The sequence below is a fragment of the Myotis daubentonii genome, chromosome 2 (assembly GCF_963259705.1).
Source record: "Myotis daubentonii chromosome 2, mMyoDau2.1, whole genome shotgun sequence".
NCBI classification, from domain to species: Eukaryota; Metazoa; Chordata; class Mammalia; order Chiroptera; family Vespertilionidae; genus Myotis; species Myotis daubentonii.
This window is the reverse complement of record NC_081841.1, coordinates 1786024-1804815: the sequence shown is the minus strand read 5'-3', so window position 1 is coordinate 1804815 and position 18792 is coordinate 1786024. Positions and strand designations below refer to the sequence as shown.

Genomic DNA, 18792 nt, shown 5'->3' with positions numbered 1-18792 from the left:
CCTGCCTGCCCAGATCAATGGGTCGATGTCACCCCTGAAAACGGTGTCTCCCTCCAGAGTCGGGGAATGGGGAGGAGGCGCTGTTCCCTCCCCAGTCCCTCCGCCCCTCCGTCCTTCAGTCCCTGTTAATAAGCCAGAGCTTCCTGACACTGGCCTGGGCGGAGCCCCAAGGGTCAAGTGTGGTCGTCTAAGCTGCCTGGCCTGGCCACCAGTCAGCCCCTCTCAGGCCAGGGGTCTCCTGCTGGCTCCAACAGGTGCACTCCCCATGCAGACCCGTCACCTGGCCACCGGACCAGGCCTGGAGGTGCACCCCTCCAACCTGCCCCCAAAACCCCCAACCAATCCAGCTCCAGGAGGCTGTAAAGCCCAGGGCAGGCTCCTGCCGCCCCTCTGGCCCTGCCCCGGCCCTGATCACTGTCCCCCGCGGCCAGAGAGCTCCTGCTCCCGGGGCACAAACCGCGGTGTCCAGTACCAAGTGACCAGGTCTCCTTACTGGACTAGGAACCGCGTGCAGCTTTGCAAAGCAGGCAGATGAACCTGCCTCGTCTAGTCTCTACAACACTCTACGACAGGAATTTAACTGTCTCCATTTACAGCTGAAGAGCGGGGATCAGAACCCACATCCCTGGCCCCATGCTAACTCTGCAGGTTCACGGAGCGGGGCTCTAAGCAAACCCCGCCCAGGTCTGCCCTGACCTCCGGCCTGCGCAGCACATCTGCGCGCCGAGGCAGTGCGCACGCGCGCCACGCTCCTCCTCCCAGGCGCTCGGACTACAACCCCCAGGATGCACCGGGCACGACGACCTCGCAGAGCCCTTTTCAAACCGGCCAATCGCAGCGCGTGCCGTTCCCGTCGCGCCCAGTTTAAATCCGGGGCGGAGGCGTGTGGGTCGGGGCGTCACAGCAGGTACGGGTGTGGGGCTCTCAGGGGGGTTGGGGCCGGGCCGGGGCGGGGTCGGGGGAGGGGGGGCCCCCCGCAGAGGTCCCCGCGCATGCTCCGTCGGGACTTTGGTAACCGAAGCCCCCAGCATACCTGTCGGACTACTTCGGGATCCGTTGCCGCCGCCCGAGTGTCCAGGCCTGGCTCGGACGCGCAGCCGCCGCCGTGGAGGAGCGCGGTCCCTGGTGCGGGGTGCGGGGTGCGGGGTACGGGGCGCGTCGTGGAGGGTCTGGAGCTGCAGCCCAGGCGGCTTCTAGGCCCGAGTCCCTGTCCGCGCTGCCGGGCGCACGCTGCTGGGCGCCCCTGAGCGGAGGACCCGGGCCTGGGCCGAGCCCTGCTCACCTGCCCCCTCCTCCCTGCTCACCTGCCCCCTCCTCCCTGCTCACCTGCCCTCTCCTCCCTGCTCACCTGCCCCCTCCTCCCTGCTCACCTGTCCCCTTCCTCCCTGCTCACCTGCCCCCTCCTCACCTGCCCCCCTCCTCCCTGCTCACCTGCCCCCTCCTCCCTGTTCACCTGTCCCCTTCCTCCCTGCTCACCTGCCCCCTCCTCCCTGCTCACCTGCCCCCTCCTCACCTGCCCCCTCCTCCCTGCTCACCTGCCCCCTCCTCACCTGCCCCCTCCTCCCTGCTCACCTGTCCCCTTCCTCCCTGCTCACCTGCCCCCTCCTCACCTGCCCCCCTCCTCCCTGCTCACCTGCCCCCTCCTCCCTGTTCACCTGTCCCCTTCCTCCCTGCTCACCTGCCCCCTCCTCCCTGCTCACCTGCCCCCTCCTCACCTGCCCCCTCCTCCCTGCTCACCTGCCCCCTCCTCCCTCCTTACCTGTCCCCTTCCTCCCTCCTCACTGAAGTGTCAGTTCAGCGCATTTGATGAATATTTAGCTGTGTGTCCAGGCCCCCCTCCTCCCTGCTCACCTGCCCCCCTCCTCCCTCCTCACCTACCCCCTCCTCCCTGCTCACCTGCCCCCCTCCTCCCTCCTCACCTGCCCCCTCCTCCCTCCTCACCTGCCCCCTCCTCCCTGCTCACCTGTCCCCTCCTCCCTCCTTACCTGCCCCCTCCTCCCTGCTCACCTGCCCCCTCTTCCCTCCTCACCTGCCCCCTCCTCCCTCCTCACCTGCCCCCTCCTCCCTGCTCACCTGCCCCCTCCTCCCTCCTCACCTGCCTCCCTCCTCCCTCCTCACCTGCCCCCCTCCTCCCTCCTTACCTGCCCCCTCCTCCCTGCTCACCTGCCCCCTCCTCCCTGCAGACACAGACTTGCTGGTAGCTCCGGGATGGAAGGAGGCGGGATGGAAGGAGGCGGCAGCGGCGGGCCCCCAGCCAGCCAGGCAGGAGGAGCGGAGACGGAGGTTCCCAGGAAGGATGGTACGTCTTGGTCCTGCAGCGCGTGTGTGTGTGGGGGGGGGGGGGGGGGACGGGCGGCTCAGTGGGGGTCGGTGAAGGGTCCTCCCGTGAGAACTGGATGTGCTCATAAGGGCCCGGCCTGTGCTCTGACCATGGGCTCACGGTGCCCGTCGAGGGCTTCGCCTCCACCCCCCTTATGTTTGTGAAGTCTCCCCCAGGAGCAGGGCGCGTCACTTCCTCTTCTGCATGCATTCCCCGTGGGGCTGTGCTGTCACTGCCCTCCCGCGGTGGGTGTCTCGTGTCCTGCTGTTGCAGGTGGAGGTCAGCTGCCACAGGTAACTGGACGGTCTGTGGGAGACCTTCCGGGAGGAGGTCCTGGGCCGGAGGCGGGCGCGTTGGTTTTGGTAGGTGCTGCCAGGCACCCTGGCGGTGCTGCTGGGACGGGTGGCAGACTCCCTCTTCCCACAGCCAGCCTGCCGGGTGGGAAGTGGGAGTTCGCGCGAGGTTTCTTTGGCGTGACTTTTATTTTTTGAGGGAGGCTGAGCTTCCTGGCATAGGTGTAAGAACTCTCCATTTTACTCCCGTGCGTTTCACCTGTTCATGTTCTGTGTCCGTGCGCCCATCCCGCTGTCAGTTGTCTTCTTAGCGGCGTGCGGGCACCGTTCACAAGGGCAAACATGCTTGTTCCTCGGAATGGTGTCTTTTAACTTGGCTCCTGGCGGCTTTGGCCAGGCAGAGGTTTAAATCGTTTTTTGCGTATCGGACCAGCAGCCTTTCCTGTACGGCTCCCAGTTGGGTGTCACAGCCCTCCACGCTCAGCGTGTAAAACAATGTCCCCTGGCTAATGACTCTTTCAGGGTTTCATTTTTTAAAATTATATCTTCGACTTATTTGAAACTTAGCCTGGTATGGCATGAAGTGTGGATCAAACGTTACATATATATATTTTGCCCACAACTCAATACCATTTACTGAACAATTCGTTTCCCCCTTTTATTTGATGTGTTACTTTTATGATATACTAAACTTGTTATATTCACCTTGTCTGTTTCTTGTTAGGTCTCTTCATAGGTATTTTGTATTTTTTGCTGCTGCTGTAAATGGGGTCTTTCTCCCATGTATTTTCTAGATAGGAAAGCCATTGACTGCTGTGTGGCTCAGTTGGTTGGAGCATCGTCCCCATACACCAACAAGGTCGCGGGTTCGATTCCCAGTCAGAGCACATGCCTAGGTTTCGGGGTCGATTCCCAGTCAGGGCGCTTACGGGATCGATGTTTCTCTCTCACATCAGTAAAACATACCCTCGGGTGACGATTGAAGAAAAAAACGCTAAATAACAAAATAAATCCTGTTTCCTAGGAAATTATCCATTTCAGTCAAATCCTTATTTATGTGCATGGAGTTGAGCAAACGAGCCGATGAGTCTTTTAATGTCCTCCCTCTGGTTTGGTTTGTTTATTTCTTTTGTGCATTTATGCTTCTACCTTTCCCTTGATTTTGTGCATTTATGCTTCTACCTTTCCCTGATTGAGTCTAGTTAGGATATTGGGATATTTTCGATTTTATGGTTTTGCTGAGCATGCTGCGTTGTTTATCAGGGACCAGTGAGACATGCGTGGTGAAGGCCTGTGTGAGTTTGATTGAAGTGTCAGTTCAGCGCATTTGATGAGTATTTAGCTGCGTGTCCAGGCCCTTAGCTGGACAGTGGGAACGTGGGAGAGTTGGACGTCTGTGTCCTGGAGGAGCTCACAGTCTCGTTGGGGCCACAGGAGGGGGGGTCTGGAGCCATTTACGGACCGAACGGTGAGGCGGCGCAGGTGGAGGGCAGCGCCTGGTGCTGCGGGAGCCCCGGCGGGGGGGGGAGGGGGAGTAGGTCCCCCAGCAGAGGGACCCCGGCCCGGAGCCGGTGCTCTGTGTCAGGGGTCGGGCTCAGGAGGCACCAGGTGGGAGTGTGGGTGGGGCACACGGTGCAGTGTGGGTGGGGGCTCCGATGGGCTCGAAGAACAGGTGACAGCCAGCAGGCCCGTCCACTTCCGGAGTCCCTGTGCGCTTGAATAACACGGAACCTGGTTCCGAGGGGAGTAGCTGTTTGTGGTTGGGAAGCGGGGTTATCGGAAAACGTCCTGTACCTGACACTGCCTGGCGAGCCGGGAGAGCCTCGGGGTGACGGAGAGCCGCGGGGTGACGGAGAGCCGCGGGGTGACGGCGAGGGCAGGTCAGACCACGTCTGTAAACCCAGGCCTTGGGCTTTGGAACCGCTTAGCAAACACGGAAGAACCGATGCTATATTTTAAAAAGAAAATGGAAAAAAAAAAGATAATCTAGAGCCCCCTATGAAAATGTGATATTAAAAATGATGGGATCCAACGAAGGGCTTGTATGCATGCACATAAGCATAACCAATGGACGCAAGACAGTGGGGGGCCGGAGGCCGGGGAAGGCCAAGGGGGAACAAAAGGAGACATGTACTACTCTTTGTAATACTTTAAGCAATAAAACAAAATTAAAAAAAAAAAGATGGTAAGTGACTCTGTGGGGAGTGAAAGTTGGTCCTAGTGGTGATAGCGATAGAGACGGGATGTTTTCCTGTTTATCAGCCCGCCCTAAAGTAACGGTGACTCTCCCCCCAGACGTCCTGCTTCTGGCCGATGAAAAGTTTGACTTCGACCTGTCGCTGTCTTCTTTGAGGTAAGAAGCTGCGTCTTCCTCCCTGGCCTCGGGCATAACCACAGTCAGTGAGCTCTCCCACGCACAGGCCAGCGCCACTCACAGTCCTTCTCTCCCGAAATAGTGCGAACGAAGACGATGAGGTCTTTTTTGGGCCCGTTGGGCACAAGGAGAGGTGTGTCGCCGCCAGCCTGGAACTCGGCCACCCAGGTCCAAGCCCCCCACAGCCTCCTTCGTCGGTGTCAGAAAGTCCCTTCCGCTGGAGCCCTCTCGCCGGGGAGAAGTTCGTGGAAGTTTACAAGGAAGCGCGCCTCCTGGCCCTGCAGATCGAGAGCAGCAGCCGGAGCGCGGCCGCCCCGGCCCCGGCCGGGCCTGAGGACGCGGGCAGCCAGGGCGTGGAACGGTTCATACAGGAGTCGCGGTTAAAGATGCTCCTGTTCGAGAGGGAAAAGGAAACCCAGAAAAGCCCCAACTCCCTGAAGAGGGAGACGTACTGCCTGCTGGACAGTCCCGCCAGCGGCCCGCAGCTGCCAGGAAGCCAGCCCACCTCGGGCGTGGGCCCCGCCGGGGCGCAGGGCCCACCGCGCTCTTCTCGGCCTTTGCCCGTGGAACCAAGCCCCGCTCGCCCTCCGCACCTGGCAGTCCCTCAGAAAAAGGTGGCCAGCAGGTTGCCGCCGCCCCGGGCCTCGTCTGCCAGGGGAGGGAGCCTGCCCGTGGCCGCGGAGAAGGTAGGCACGGCCGCCCCACGCTGACCCGGCCTGGTTCCGAGCCTGTGGTTCAACCCTTGGGGCTGGGGGGCTGGGGGTGCTGCTCCGAGGGCTCACAGCAGTGGGGGAGCAGCGCCTGCAGGGACTGGGCTTGGGGTGGACGTGGGCCCGGCCGCCTTGCTAATGTGAGGCCTTGAAAACACCTCCTCCGAAGTTCTGGTTGACGTCTTTTCTTGGATTTCGTTACAACGTTGGACGTTCACCCAATGCATTTACTTAATAAGCAACTTCCAAAAACTCCCCCTCCCGGGATAGCCATGCGTCCTGCTCCTCCCCTGTGACTCAGTTTCGATGCTTTACTCGGGGGTTAGCAGGGGGCTGTCCTGGGAGGTGGCAGTGGACAGGGGTGCCGGTGGGGTGGTCGGCCAGCGCCGGAGCTGTGGTCCTGGAGGCTTGGGGGGCAGCAGGGGCTGTGGACTCGGCGGGGTTCTCTCTGAGGAGTGGCTGCAGCCTGCGCCTGGCCCTCTGCTCCCGCCCTGGGCAGGCCTCCGCTGGGCCAGGCGTGGAGCACTGACGCTGTGGCGTGGTGAGCGGTTTAGGTGAATGCAGCGCCTCACCAGGGCCTAGAAATCCTTTCTTCCCACTTCAAGCTCACCTCCTGCACCACACGCCCCCTGCCAACCCCGGAGGGCCGCTGCAGCGCCCGCAGAGCCGGGACCAAGGGGCGAGGGGCGTGCCTGCAGCGGGGCGAGCGAAGCCCTAGGGTGTGCGTTTGTTAAGCACCCGGCAGCACTCACACTCCACTGTGACATTTTCAGCCTCCGAAAGAGAAGCCGGCCAGTCCTTCCAGGATGAAAATCCCACACGAGAAGGAACCCCACGGGGACAAGGCCAGGGCTGCCCGGGATGCCACCACCCTGCCAGCCAGCAGGAGCCACTTAGTCCAGGGCAAGCGATCGCTCCCTGCTCCAAACAAGGTGGGTGGCAGGGGCTGCGTTGGCAGGGCCTGAGCGAGGGCGTGAGGGCAGCGTGTGTGCGGGGCCTGAGCGAGGGCGTGAGGGCAGCGTGTGTGCGGGGCCTGAGCGAGGGCGTGAGGGCAGCGTGTGTGCGGGGCCTGAGCGAGGGCGTGAGGGCAGCGTGTGTGCAGGGCATGTCTCTGAATGACAGTCGGGTATGAGGTTGAAGGGTGATGCCCGGGAGGAGCGTGGTGAGGTGTGAAGAGCAGGCCGCGTGCGGTGGGGCCTGGCCTCTGCCCCCGGAGCGTGCGGGTCAGGAAGTCGCCTCCCTGGCACCGAGGGTCTGACCCGGGGCTGCTCCCGCGGCCTCACCGGGCCCTGCGTGGGGCGAGGGACACCCGTGTCTGCAGCCTCAGCTCCTCGCAGGCCTGGCCTCGCCGTCCCTCTGCCGTCGGCTTCTCCGCACGGTGGCCACGCAGCGTGCGAGCTGGTCAGGCTGCCCCAGCCGCTCCCCACGGCGGCTCAGGCCACACCGCATGCCGCTTGTCCTTCATCGTCTCTCATTCGAGATGATAATTATTCACTGGTTAAAATTTAATTAAAACCCGGCTTTCGCAGAAACAAGAACGGGAGGCTAATGAGCTCTTTGGTGATTTTTAACGTTTCGTTCCAGCTGGGGCTGAAGAAGACGCAGCTGAGGCCGCCCGGCGGCGCGGGGGGTCCTGCACGACAGCCCTGCGCCCGGGGGTCTGTCCCGGGCGGGAGCGCCAGCCTGGGCGCCTCCCCGGCGGCCGGCAGAGGTAAGGCGGCAGGCACTCTGCTCCGACCCGGCTGGCCATCCCTCTGAGACAGCTTTTCAGACCTGCTTGGGCTCAGCAGAAGGTTCTGGAAGGCTTGTGGTCTGAGGCGGGAGGCGGTCAGCGTCCCTGCCCTCGGGGTGCTTCCCCTCCCGGGGAGAGGCTCACGCAGAGGGCATTGCCGTGTTGGGGGTGCGGCCGTCACAAAGGGGCGTGTGCGGGTGCCTGAGAGCCGCCGGTGGGAGGCCACGGGGCGAGGGCATAAGAACAGGCTGTGCCGGGGACCCTCCCCCTCCTGGAGGATGGGCTGCCCCCCGGTGGGGAGGGCCTGGTCTGCGGGAACGACTCGGCCTCTCCAGGCTCCGCCTGCCGTCCAGGCACCCGGCGTGGCCTGTGCTCGGGGTGTGGAAGTGGGGGCTGTGATTTGGAACTGACCGCGTGGGGCGTTCGGGAACCCAAGTTGTTTCCCTGTCTTGAGGGCTGAGGGGAGACCTCCCGCTGTTCTGTGGGCCTCAGCTTGGGAGGCACAGGTTAGGGCGCCCGTCTGCCGCGCTGGGGCAGGTGTCAGCACCACAGCTGTTGATGGTGTCTGCACTCCTCGCTCTGGGGAAGGTCGGGGCGACTGACTGGGGCTCTCTGTCCACAGCAGAACCCCTGCAGCCGAATCCGGGAGTGTGGGGGCGGCCGGATCTGGGATCCGGGAGTGTGGGGGCGGCCGGATCTGGGATCCGGGAGTGTGGGGGCGGCCGGATCTGGGATCCGGGAGTGTGGGGGCGGCCGGATCTGGGATCCGGGAGTGTGGGGGCGGCCGGATCTGGGATCCGGGAGTGTGGGGGCGGCCGGATCTGGGATCCGGGAGTGTGGGGGCGGCCGGATCTGGGATCCGGGAGTGTGGGGGCGGCCGGATCTGGGATCCGGGAGTGTGGGGGCGGCCGGATCTGGGATCCGGGAGTGTGGGGGCGGCCGGATCTGGGATCCGGGAGTGTGGGGGCGGCCGGATCTGGGATCCGGGAGTGTGGGGGCGGCCGGATCTGGGATCTGGGAGTGTGGGGCGGCCGGATCTGGGATCGGGAATGTGGGGGCAGGAACATGGTGCTAATCATGCTCTTAAGGTGCTTTGTGATTTATTTTTTTGCTAACGCTCACCCAAGGATAGTTCTTCCACTGACTTGTGGAGAGAGTGGAAAGGAGGGGGGGAGGGAGAAACATCGATGTGAGAGACACATGGACGGGGTGCCTGCCGCATGCACTGGACAGGGGCCAGGGAGTGGACTTGCAACCCAGGTACAAGCCTCTGCCCGGGAATCGGACGGGAGACCCCGTGTCTGGGAGCTGGCGCTCTCACCACTGCACAGCCAGCCAGGGCCTAGGGTTTTCTTTGAGAACCTTTGCTGGAGCAGCCGAAGCAAGACGGGTCAAAGTGAGAGTGCGGCACGGCCCGAGGGGCGAGGAGGAGGCGCCGACTGGAGATGAGAACCTCCCGCGGGACCAGGCGGGGAGAGGAGAACACGGCCCCCGTGCCGCTGACGTGAGCGGAGGGAGAGGGTTAGAGACCGTCTCCCAGGAGGGCGAGTGGCTAGAAATCAGGTGCACGGGAAGCCTCAGAAGAAAGGTAGGGCCGGTCACGGCTGGGCAGCCGCGGGCACCCAGTGTCGTGGGAACGTGGAGGAGGCCGCTGAGGGCAGTTCTGCCGCCCGCACGCATCTGGCTCAGCACGTGCCGCCCGCGGGCTTTCGTTCCGGCAGGGGCTGCGGCGGGCTGTCGGCCCTGCTCAGCCGAGGAGCATGCCGGGATAGGGGTGCTGACGGCTGACACTGGTGGGACAGTCCCAGGGGGAGGGTGGCCCCAGGCGTGTGGACAGCCACGTCCGGGAGGTAAGGAATCGGGCTCCTCCCACTCACCCGGAGTGTGATGAGGAGATGGTCCCCGGGCACAGGTCCCACCTCACTAGCCAGAGCCTGGCAGCCAAACCCCAGCGCTGGTCCGGGGGCCGCTCCTGTGGGATCGCCTCGAGCCGCTGAAGGACGTGCCCTGTGCGTCGTGCTTGCTGATGCGGTAGATGCCGTTGGGACCACAGGACTCCCCACTCTTGTGCGGGAGCCGCAGCCAGCTGGGCGGACTGTGGAGCAGCTGGGCGGGTCTGATTCGAGGGGAGACGAACGGTGTTCTGAACACAAACCGAAGGGAAACTTTGGGTCCAGCGCTCGTCAGCCCCGCGCGGTCCCCACGGGAGGCAGCTCCCCCTTCAGTTCACTCGGGGCAGGCGGCACTGGCCGGCGAGGTCACCCTGCACCCCGGTCGGGGCACCGTGACTCAGGGCCAACACCAAGGCCGCCTGTGCAGCCGCCGCCGCCTGCAGAGCAAGAGGAACATGAGAAGTTTATCAACAGGCACCGAGGCCTCCCTCGCTCGCAGCAGCTGCCTTCAGGGACGTGGTGGGGGCGTCCTGACCCTCAGAGGGATGAGGTGGGGAGACGGCCCTGAGGCAGCCACACTCCAGCTGACTTCTGCCGACACCTGCTGTGGGCTGTTTGCCCGTCGTGCGGGTGCCGCCTGCCAGCCACACGCAGCCCCTCTTCCCGGTGAAGTGGCGCTGCCTCACACCGTTAGGAACATCTCTGACCGGGCCGACCCGTGTGGTGGCTACTGGCAGCCGAGGACTCGCGACCCGGTCTCTGCGGCTCGGGGCGACAGCGCTCATCCTGCAGCTGGAGGGTGAACGCCGGGCACACAGACGGCCTGCTGAGGAGGAGCTCAGCCCCCACGGGTCTGGGGGAGCCCCCACGGGTCGGCCGGAGCCCCCACAGCGTCGGCGGGAGCCCCTCAGCAGCTGGGCTCCCACGTTGGGGAGTGAGAAACCTGGGGCGTTCTGATGGAGGCGCAGTTTGAATAGCCACCCACAAAGAAGTCTGCAGGTGCATTACTCACAGTCCCAGAAGTGGGGGCAGTGAGCCTGGAAAGGCAGCCCCACCCCAGGTCACGGGGAGCAGGAGACAGAGCGGGAGAGGCGTCGGGGGGAGGTCACTGGCGTCGTGCAGGCTCAGGTCTCAGTGGTTATTTTTAAAGGTGCCCGGGAAAAGCACAGCAGGAACCTGGGGTGGCAGTGCTAAGCTCAGGTCCTGTGTAAGGGCCGGGCCCCGGGTGCGAGCGGGTCCCGGTGCGAGTGGGCCCCGGGTGCGAGCGGGTCTTGGGTGCGAGTGGGCCCTGAGTAAGGGCCAGGCCCTGGGTGTGAGCCGGTCCCGGTGTGAGCGGGCCCCGGGTGTGAGTGGGCCCTGTGTAGCAGGCCCTGGGTATGAGCCAGCCCCGGTGCGAGCGGGTCTTGGGTGTGAGCTGGCCCGGGTGTGAGCGGGCCCCAGGTGCGAGCGGGCCCCGGGTGCGAGCGGGCCCTGTTTCGAGTGGGGTTGTCATCCTGTAAAATGCCTGGCAGAACTCCCTGCGCTGCATCCTCACGGCGCTCCATGGGTTGGGGTCAGTGCCGACGTGGGATCAGGAGGAGTGGGGCCCGGTGAGCCCTGGCCGTGTCCGGGTGGCTGTGGAATGGCCCTCGGCACACGCGCTCGGCCACGGGCAGCCTGGTCGCCCTGCGTGTGAGGATGCTGCCTGATGGACACAGAAGGTGTTCCCCACGTCCTGTGCTCCCTTGTGCGGAAATCGCCCTGACGGTCGCTGTCTTCACTGGGAAGCGTGTGAAGTCGACGCACTGAGGAGAGCACGTCTCCCGTGCGTGCTGACCACGAATTAGAAACAGCAGAGCCTGAGTGACACCCAGACTGTGTGTCTCCCCTTCCAGCCAAATCCAGCGAGCGCCCCAGCGTCTCTGCAGCCCGCGCTCGGCCTCCCGACCCCCGCCAGTTGGGCCGTGCGAGAGCCCCCGCCGTCCGGCCGGTCGCCGAGCTGCCCGCGGCGCCCACCGCCCTGGCTGTCATGCAGCCGCAGACGCCAGAACAGGGGGGCGGGCGGCTGAGCCCTCGGCCCAGTCTGTCCCGCTCTCAGCTGCGCTGCCCGGGCAGCGCCAGGCGGGCCTCCTTCCTGATTTCCCAGACGAAGGCCCCACCCACCCCGACGAGTCAGTTTAAAATCCCCGCGTTTCCTCCTGGTGAGTAAAAGACAAATTTTAATGGGGTTTTAAAATAATGAACAAGTTATATTTAAAGTTTATAAAATTGTATTTAAAGTTTGAAAGCCGTGGTGACGGCCTCTGCAGTCCTCGCCCTCCAAGCGCTGGACGTGGCTCAGGACGTGGCTCAGGCTCGTCTGGATGAAAAGCTGTGGGTGCGAGTCCTCCGCCCCTCCCCCACGCACACGTGCTCCTCTGCTGCCCTGGAGGCGGTCTCTTGCTGTTTCAGCGTTTTGATTATTACAGATTTTCTTTTTAGTATATTTGTATGGATTTCAGAGAGGAAGGGAGACGGAGATAGAAACATCCATGATGAGCCCTAGCCAGTTTGCTCAGTGGATAGAGCATCAGTCTGCAGACCAAAGGGTCCCGGGTTCGATTCTGGTCAAGGGCACGTACCTTGGTTGCAGGCTCCTCCCTGGAGGCAACCAATCGATGTGTTTCTCTCACATCAGTGTTTCTCTCTGTCTTTCTCTCTTCCACTCTTACTAAAAATCAATGGAAAAATATCCTCAGGTGAGGATTAACAGATAAATAAAAATAAAACTTATTTTTAAAAAAAGGAACATCAGTGATGAGAGAGAATCATGGATCGGCTGCCTCCTGCATGCCCCACACTGGGGATGGAGCCCACAACCCGGGCCTGTGCCCTCACCGGGAATTGAACTGTGACCTCCTGGTTCACAGGTTGATGCTCACTGAGCCACACCGGTGGGCACAATGGGAGGGGACACTGCAGAGCAGTGCCTCGCCCGCCCTTCCCCTTGGGGCTGGGGCCTGGCCCTGCGACCTTGGACGCCCCTGAGAGTGGGAGCCAGTGTCGTTAGGGGTGACGCGTGGGGCTGCAGCCTGGGGTCTCGCTCGGCCCCCACCCGCCTGTCGTCACCTCGAGATGAGGAGAGAGCACCGGAAACACTCGTCAGCCACAGGCCTCGCGGCAGCAATGGGGCCTCCAAGGATGACTGGGGTGCCCTGGATCAGGGAAATGAGGACGCGGGGACTCAGGGGGCTCGCCTGGAGCCAGACCTGTCAGCGCTGCTGCCATGGGCGAGCGCCTGCTGAGCTTGAACCGGCCGAGTCGAGTCTGCCTCGTCTTCATCTCGTTCCCAGCCGCTCCTGCCTGCGGTGGCAGCCAGGCAGAGGCGGGTGGCAGCCAGCCCGAGGCGGGTGGCAGGGCCCCTCTTCGGCACCAGCTCTGGGCCTGAAGCCCTGCCTGGGGGTGGGTCCCCCAGGGGCTTGTCTGACATCTTTTCATGCCACCCCCGGCACCTTGGGAATATGGCTCGGGCAGCGAGGAGCCCAGCCAGGGCCTGGCCGCCTGATCTGTTGGACTGACTGACCTCTCCCCCTCAGGTGACAGCACGACGCCTAGGTTCTCAGGGGCACGGAGGCTGCAGTCCTGCACGTCGGTGGGGAGGTAATGACCAATGTGACTATAAACACGAACCTCCTGCTGACGGCTCACAGTGCTCGGCAAACGCAGGCCCCACCGCCCGCCACACTGCGCGCCTTCGCCCAGGCTCCCGGGGCCCCTCCTACATCCACCAAGGGTCACGGGCACGGTCTCGCCTCTGGCGGCACAGATCCCAGGCTGAGGGGTGGTCTCAGCCGGGCGCACGGCGCAGCCGCCTTCACAGCGTTGGGGTGCCGTGCAGCCCCAGAAATTCCGACGGCTCTGGGTGCAGACCTGCCCCGCAGGCCTCCCACGTGACCCATCTGTCCCGCAGTGGGGACCGCTGGTTGGTCCCTAGACGCGGTTGAGTCCCAGCTCCCATTCCTGCTTAGAGCTGGTGTCGGTGCCCACACTTCTGACCCCTCAGCCGTGTGGGGGTGGTACTGAGCCCAGCACTGCAGGTCCCGCGTAGGAATGTGTGTGCACAGCCCTGGGAGGTCTGGCCCGTGCGGGAGGCGCGCAGACCCACGTCGCCTTTATTGGCACAGATGCTCCCGGAAGACATCCAGGGTAAGGCCACCGGAGCCAGTGCGAACACGAAGGCGTCAGCAAGCCCCCCTCCCGCCCTTTCTGACGCCCGGGTCCCGCTGCTCGCTGAGGACGGGTGACGGGGACACAGCCCCAGCCCTGCTCAGTCCTGTGCCATCGGGGTGGGGGTGGGGGCAGTGATCCCAGGCGGGTCCTGGCCTGCGCCCGCCTGAGGGCCAGACAAGCCCTGGGCCCGGACACCGGGAAGGCCTGGTCCTGGCTCTGCCGGCAGCCTGGGCTGCCTGCGCGTCGGCACCCGCTTCTTGCGTGTGGACTTGAGGCACATCATGGGGGGGGCCTGTGCTTGCTGTCCCCTCCAGCGCAGCGGGAGCCCACCCTGCAGACGGCCGCCTGCTCGCCCACCGCCCTGCTTCCTTTTCACAGCGAGGACAGCACTCGCCTCTCAGGGTGACTGGATGCCACTTGTTTGTGGCGTTATTTTTTTTTAATTTTTTAAAAAAATATATGGATTTTTTTACAGAGAGGAAGGGAGAGGGAGAGTTAGAAACATCGATGAGAGAGAAACATTGATCAGCTGTCTCCTGCACACCTCCTACTGCGGATGTGCCCGCAACCAAGGCACATGACCTTGACCGGAATCGAACCTGGGACCCTTCAGTCCTCAGGCCGATGCTCTATCCACTGAGCCAATCCGGTCAGGGCTTGCGGCTTTATTTTTAGTTACTTCCCCCAGAGTGTGTGGCGGAGCTGCCAGCGTCCGGGATGAGGGATGTAGGGCGGATTCGAGAGCCTCGCAGGGCGCAGCAGCCACGCTGTCGGCCCCTCCTGCCCGGCCTGGAGGTCCCCGGCCAGGGAGGGTGCAGGTCCGGGTCAGGGTCTGAGAGCAGAGCCTCCTGGACAGATGGCGGAGCCGGGGGTGTCCTCCCCGACCCCATGTGTCGGAGGCCCGGACTTGCTGACTGTAAAGCAACAGCGACTGGACCCCGCCTCAACGTAAACCACAGGCCCTGCGGCAGGCGGGGGGGGGGGGCGTGGGAACAGGTGCCCCGGCGAAGCGTCTGTGTTCACATCGGCTCTGCTGGCCTTAACCTGCTGTCCTGTGAGGCTGGCTGTGCCAGTAAAGGTGGCGTCGGTCTCCGGACCTTCCGTGCAGCTGTCCTCAGGCCCCTGTAACGTTCAGGCACGTCTGACGGGCGCCTGTGAGGACAGCGGCGGGCCTAGCCCCGGAGGCACCGGAGGCCACGCCAGGCACGGCTGGCGGCCACAGGCACCGACCCACCGGCGGTGCTGCTGGAAGCTGTTCTGTGGAAACGGCTTCCCGCCGCGTGAGCACCTCGGTCTGTGACCGGTCCTGTCCTCCCAGGGTGGCCCACAGCACTCCCGCACCGCGCCCCTCCGGGCCGGCCAGGACCCCCGCCAGCACCACACGCGCGTCCGGCCTGCCCACGCCCGCCGGCCGTCGGCTCTCTGGCCTCCCATTGGTGACCCCTAGCACCGTGCCCAGGACCCTGGCTTCTCCCCTGTGCGTGTCCACTCGGCAGCTGTCATCTGAGCCCCGGAGGATGTCTGCAGGGAGGTAAGAGGAGGTTGCAGGGAGGCGAGACGAGGCTCCAAGGGGATAGGATGAACTGCCCCAGGGAGGCGAGAGGAGGCTCCGAGGGGATAGGATGAACTGCCGCAGGGAGGGGCAGCAGGCCCAGCACCAGCCGCACAGACTCCCACTCACAGGCTTTCCCTCCGCCCGCAGAGCTGCGCCAGGGAACGGGGGCAGCCAGGCAGTGGCCCCAGGCTCCGACGTGTCCTCGGACGGGAGTCTTTCTCCGGCTGTGCCGCAGGCTCTCAGCTTTTCTCCAGAGAAGAGTGAGGCCGCCGTTTCAGAAAGTGCTGCCGCAGAGCGAGCGCTGGACGCGGCCCAGCCCCCTGAGGAGGCGGCCCCCCGAGAGGTAAAGGAAACGACGCCTGGTCGTGGGGCCGCAGAGCCAGCCTGTGCCCGGTGACCCGAGGGGCCGGGTGCAGAGGTCGAAGGGGAAGTGGGGGGGCGGTGAGGTCAGTGGGAGCACCAGGGTTGGCCGCTGGCAGGAGGGAGGTGCACGGGGCGGGCAGCTCTCCCCAGGGCCCATCCCTGCCCTCCCGGCTCCCACAACACGAGCACCTGGCGTTGCCAGCTGCTTCCTGGTGACGGGCGGGAAGCGCGAGCGGTGCCTCAGTCCCTGTGCCCCTGCAGGCTGTCCTCGTGGACGTCCCGCTGGGCCAGCGCGTCACGCCAAGCACCGGGCGCCCCCTCGGCGACCCCCCTCTCATCGACCTGAGCCTCACCCCAGAGGCTCCTGTGGCTTCGGGACCTGGAAGTCGGCCTCTGCTCGACCTCCTGGCGAACACCCCGGACACGGACAGGAAAGCCACGGCCAAGCCGCTCCCCGGGGTGGGACAGGTGAGGCGGGTGGGACGGGTGAGGCGGGTGGGACGGGTGAGGCGGGTGGGACGGGTGAGGCGGGTGGGACGGGTGAGGGTGGGACAGGTGAGGCGGGTGGGACGGCTGAGGGTGGGACGGGTGAGGCGGGTGGGACGGGTGAGGGTGGGACGGGTGAGGGTGGGACAGGTGAGGCGGGTGGGACGGGTGAGGGTGGGACGGCTGAGGGTGGGACGGGTGAGGCGGGTGGGACGGGTGAGGCGGGTGGGACGGGTGAGGGTGGGACGGGTGAGGCGGGTGGGACGGCTGAGGGTGGGACGGGTGAGGCGGGTGGGACGGGTGAGGGTGGGACGGGTGAGGGTGGGACGGGTGAGGCGGGTGGGACGGGTGAGGCGGGTGGGACGGGTGAGGGTGGGACGGCTGAGGGTGGGACGGGTGAGGGTGGGACGGGTGAGGGTGGGACGGGTGAGGCGGGTGGGACGGGTGAGGGTGGGACGGCTGAGGGTGGGACGGGTGAGGGTGGGACGGGTGAGGCGGGTGGGACGGGTGAGGGTGGGACGGGTGAGGGTGGGACGGGTGAGGCGGGTGGGACGGGTGAGGGTGGGACGGGTGAGGCGGGTGGGACGGGTGAGGCGGGTGGGACGGGTGAGGCGGCGGAGGGCCCGGCTTTGGCCCCCGGGGGTCTCGGTTCTGGGTTTGCTCCTCAATTCCCAGACATCATGTGACCCTGGAGTGGCCTTGGAGGCCTCCGAGGGCAGCAGGCCTCGGGCCCACCTCATCCCTGGGCGCCAGAGCTCCAAGTCCCCGCCCACTGAGGAGTCCTGCCCGGGCCCCGGGGGTGAGGGGCATAGCTGTTGAGGGGCCAGGTGCTTCGGGGGGTGGCGTTTCCTCCCGCTTCCCGGGCCCCCGGGAGGGTGCACGGCTGGGAAGCCCGCGGCAGGGCGCCTGCTCACCCCCTCCCCGCGCAGCTCATAGACCTGTGCTCGCCGCTGATCCAGCTGAGCCCCGAGGCCAACAAGGAGAACCTGGACTCGCCGCTCCTCAGGTTCTGAGGGCAGAGCCGCCTTCACCTCCGTCTCCCTGTGAGCACACACCGTCCGCGCGTGGCTCCAGCCCTCAGACGCCCGCTTTAGGAGAAATTATATTGGAAAAAAGTTTAAAAACCTCAGGGAAATTCCCTGGGGGTGGGGGCGTGGGATGGGGCGTTGGCCACCTGCGGTCACTGCCGCCACTCCCTGCGTGGTGCCCGTCGGAGTCCACATGAACTTCATGAATCTTTTTTATGTAAAATAGCAAATGACTATTTTAAGAACTAAGTTTGTATAAAAGTTAAGTATTCTAGGTTTAAGTTAAATTGTAAAATAAGCGAAAATATGTTAAAGCATATCTTGGTTTCAAATATACATGACTTTTTATCATTCTAATCCGCATGCGATGTGAGATTTATCTTGTCCAAACTTCGAAATGTACTGTGGCTGCCAATGGGGGCCGAGGGCGCGTCGCTGGTACTGGCAGAGCCGACTGCTGGCTGCCGGAGGCGGCGGTGCGGTGGTGAGATGGGTGAAGGTGGTCAAAAGGTATAAACTCCAGTTATTAACAGTCACAGGAATGTAACCAAAAAAAATGTGAATAAAATGGGTTTAAATGTAGTCCAGGTGGAGCAGCCTGCGCTTTCAGTGGGCGCCAGGGACCCGGCTGAGCTGGCTGCAGGCCTGAGGAGGCTGCAGCTGGGCGGGGTGCAGCATGGAGGGGGGCTGTGGGTGGCCCCTGGCTGTGTTCCCAGCAGGAGCCGCCTGGGGGCGACAGCGGGAAGCCCTGGCAGCTCAGGGCCGCTGCTCAGGGTGTGGCCTGAAAGATGGATCTGTGTAGATACCTGTTGGTGAGGAAATTTCCGTTAGAAACGCTGTAATTGGGAGCCTGGGTCCCCCAGGGCTGACTGAAGGCGCTGGGATGTGGTCCCAGGAGCAGGACCATGAAGGGAGCGGGATGGCGTGGCGGTGCCCGGAGGGGACGCTGTGAAGATGCCCGAGGTGTGTGTTCCCACCTGGACCTGTCCCGAGTCACCAGACGAGGCAGGCCTGCCGGAGGGGCACCCGTGGGCCCACAGCTCTCCTCTTCCCCGCCCTCTACTCCGGGGCGGCAGAGGGACCAGGACGCAGTTAGTGCCTCGAGGGTCACCAGACGCCTGGCCTCTCTGTTCACAGGAGAAGACCGAGGCCTGGGACTGAACTCACTGGACAAGTATTTATGGGGACTCGTATGGGGAGGCTGTGTTTCTGCTGGATACAGTGCGGTGCAAAGCTCATGCACCCTGTCTTCTGGGGGCTTAGGTTTGGTGGGAGGGGCCGAATGGGGCTCCAGCCGCCCTCTGCACCGGGGGCTGAGCTGCTGCTCCCGCCCCCTCCTCCGCCCTCCCTCCCCAGGCTGCCTGGGCCCAGGGGCTCTGCCTGCTCTGCAGTGTCCCTGCGGTTCATGTCATTGGACTTTAATTCCTTCAAGCAGGTGGGAGAGGCCCCCACCCAGTGTTAGGTAAAGCACCCCTTCCCACCTGCTCCCCCTGGCTGTCCTGGCTCCTGGGCCCTAACCCGCCCGCGCACACAGGGCAGGAGGAGCGCTGAGCTCCGGGGCAGCACTTGCCGTCCAGCGGTGGGAGCTCCCCGCTGCCACGGGACGGCCGCCCTCCTGGGCTCCGCAGGCCCCGGGTCACATGACCATGGCATCTCTGAAATCCATGGAATTACAGCGCTGTGGGCAAGGGGCCTGGGCTGGCATTGTCTTTGCCATGGCGGGTCCACCCACAGACCTGGATTTACGTGGAGGTTAAAGACCAGGAGCTACAAAGCAGCTAAGAGATTTAATGGAGAAGCAGCAGAAAACTTGTCGCCAATGCATCCTTCCCTTGTGGGTGGGCTGCCACA

The 18792-nt window shown here is 64.1% G+C and overlaps 1 protein-coding gene across 4 annotated transcripts; it reads left to right on the top strand.

The window, feature by feature from the left end:
• Positions 1-787: 787 nt before the first annotated feature.
• Positions 788-17275, top strand: GTSE1 (G2 and S-phase expressed 1). 4 transcript variants are annotated; one of them, XM_059681357.1, is made up of 12 exons: positions 788-907; positions 2184-2299; positions 4909-4966; positions 5070-5673; positions 6471-6629; positions 7282-7408; positions 11196-11501; positions 12876-12939; positions 14828-15040; positions 15212-15426; positions 15672-15895; positions 16843-17275. In XM_059681357.1, the coding sequence occupies exons 2-12, from the start codon at positions 2209-2211 to the stop codon at positions 16924-16926; spliced, it is 2145 nt and encodes a 714-aa protein (XP_059537340.1). In that variant the 5' UTR covers positions 788-907; positions 2184-2208; the 3' UTR covers positions 16927-17275. The 4 variants fall into 4 exon arrangements, with proteins under 4 accessions (XP_059537340.1, XP_059537339.1, XP_059537337.1 ...); XM_059681356.1 differs by lacking the exon at positions 788-907 and adding an exon at positions 987-1132 and having other exon boundaries at positions 15212-15407; positions 15689-15895; XM_059681354.1 differs by lacking the exon at positions 788-907 and adding an exon at positions 987-1132.
• The last annotated feature ends 1517 nt before the right edge of the window (positions 17276-18792 follow it).

What these genes read in the sequence shown, in the direction of transcription:
- GTSE1 (XM_059681354.1), top strand. Translation starts at nt 993, where the DNA reads ATGCTCCGTCGGGACTTTGGTAACCGAAGCCCCCAGCATACCTGTCGG. An exon ending in TGCCCGTGGCCGCGGAGAAG is followed by an intron (nt 5,674 to 6,470) that starts GTAGGCACGGCC and finishes TGACATTTTCAG; the next exon opens with CCTCCGAAAGAGAAGCCGGC. An exon ending in CTCCCCGGCGGCCGGCAGAG is followed by an intron (nt 7,409 to 11,195) that starts GTAAGGCGGCAG and finishes CTCCCCTTCCAG; the next exon opens with CCAAATCCAGCGAGCGCCCC.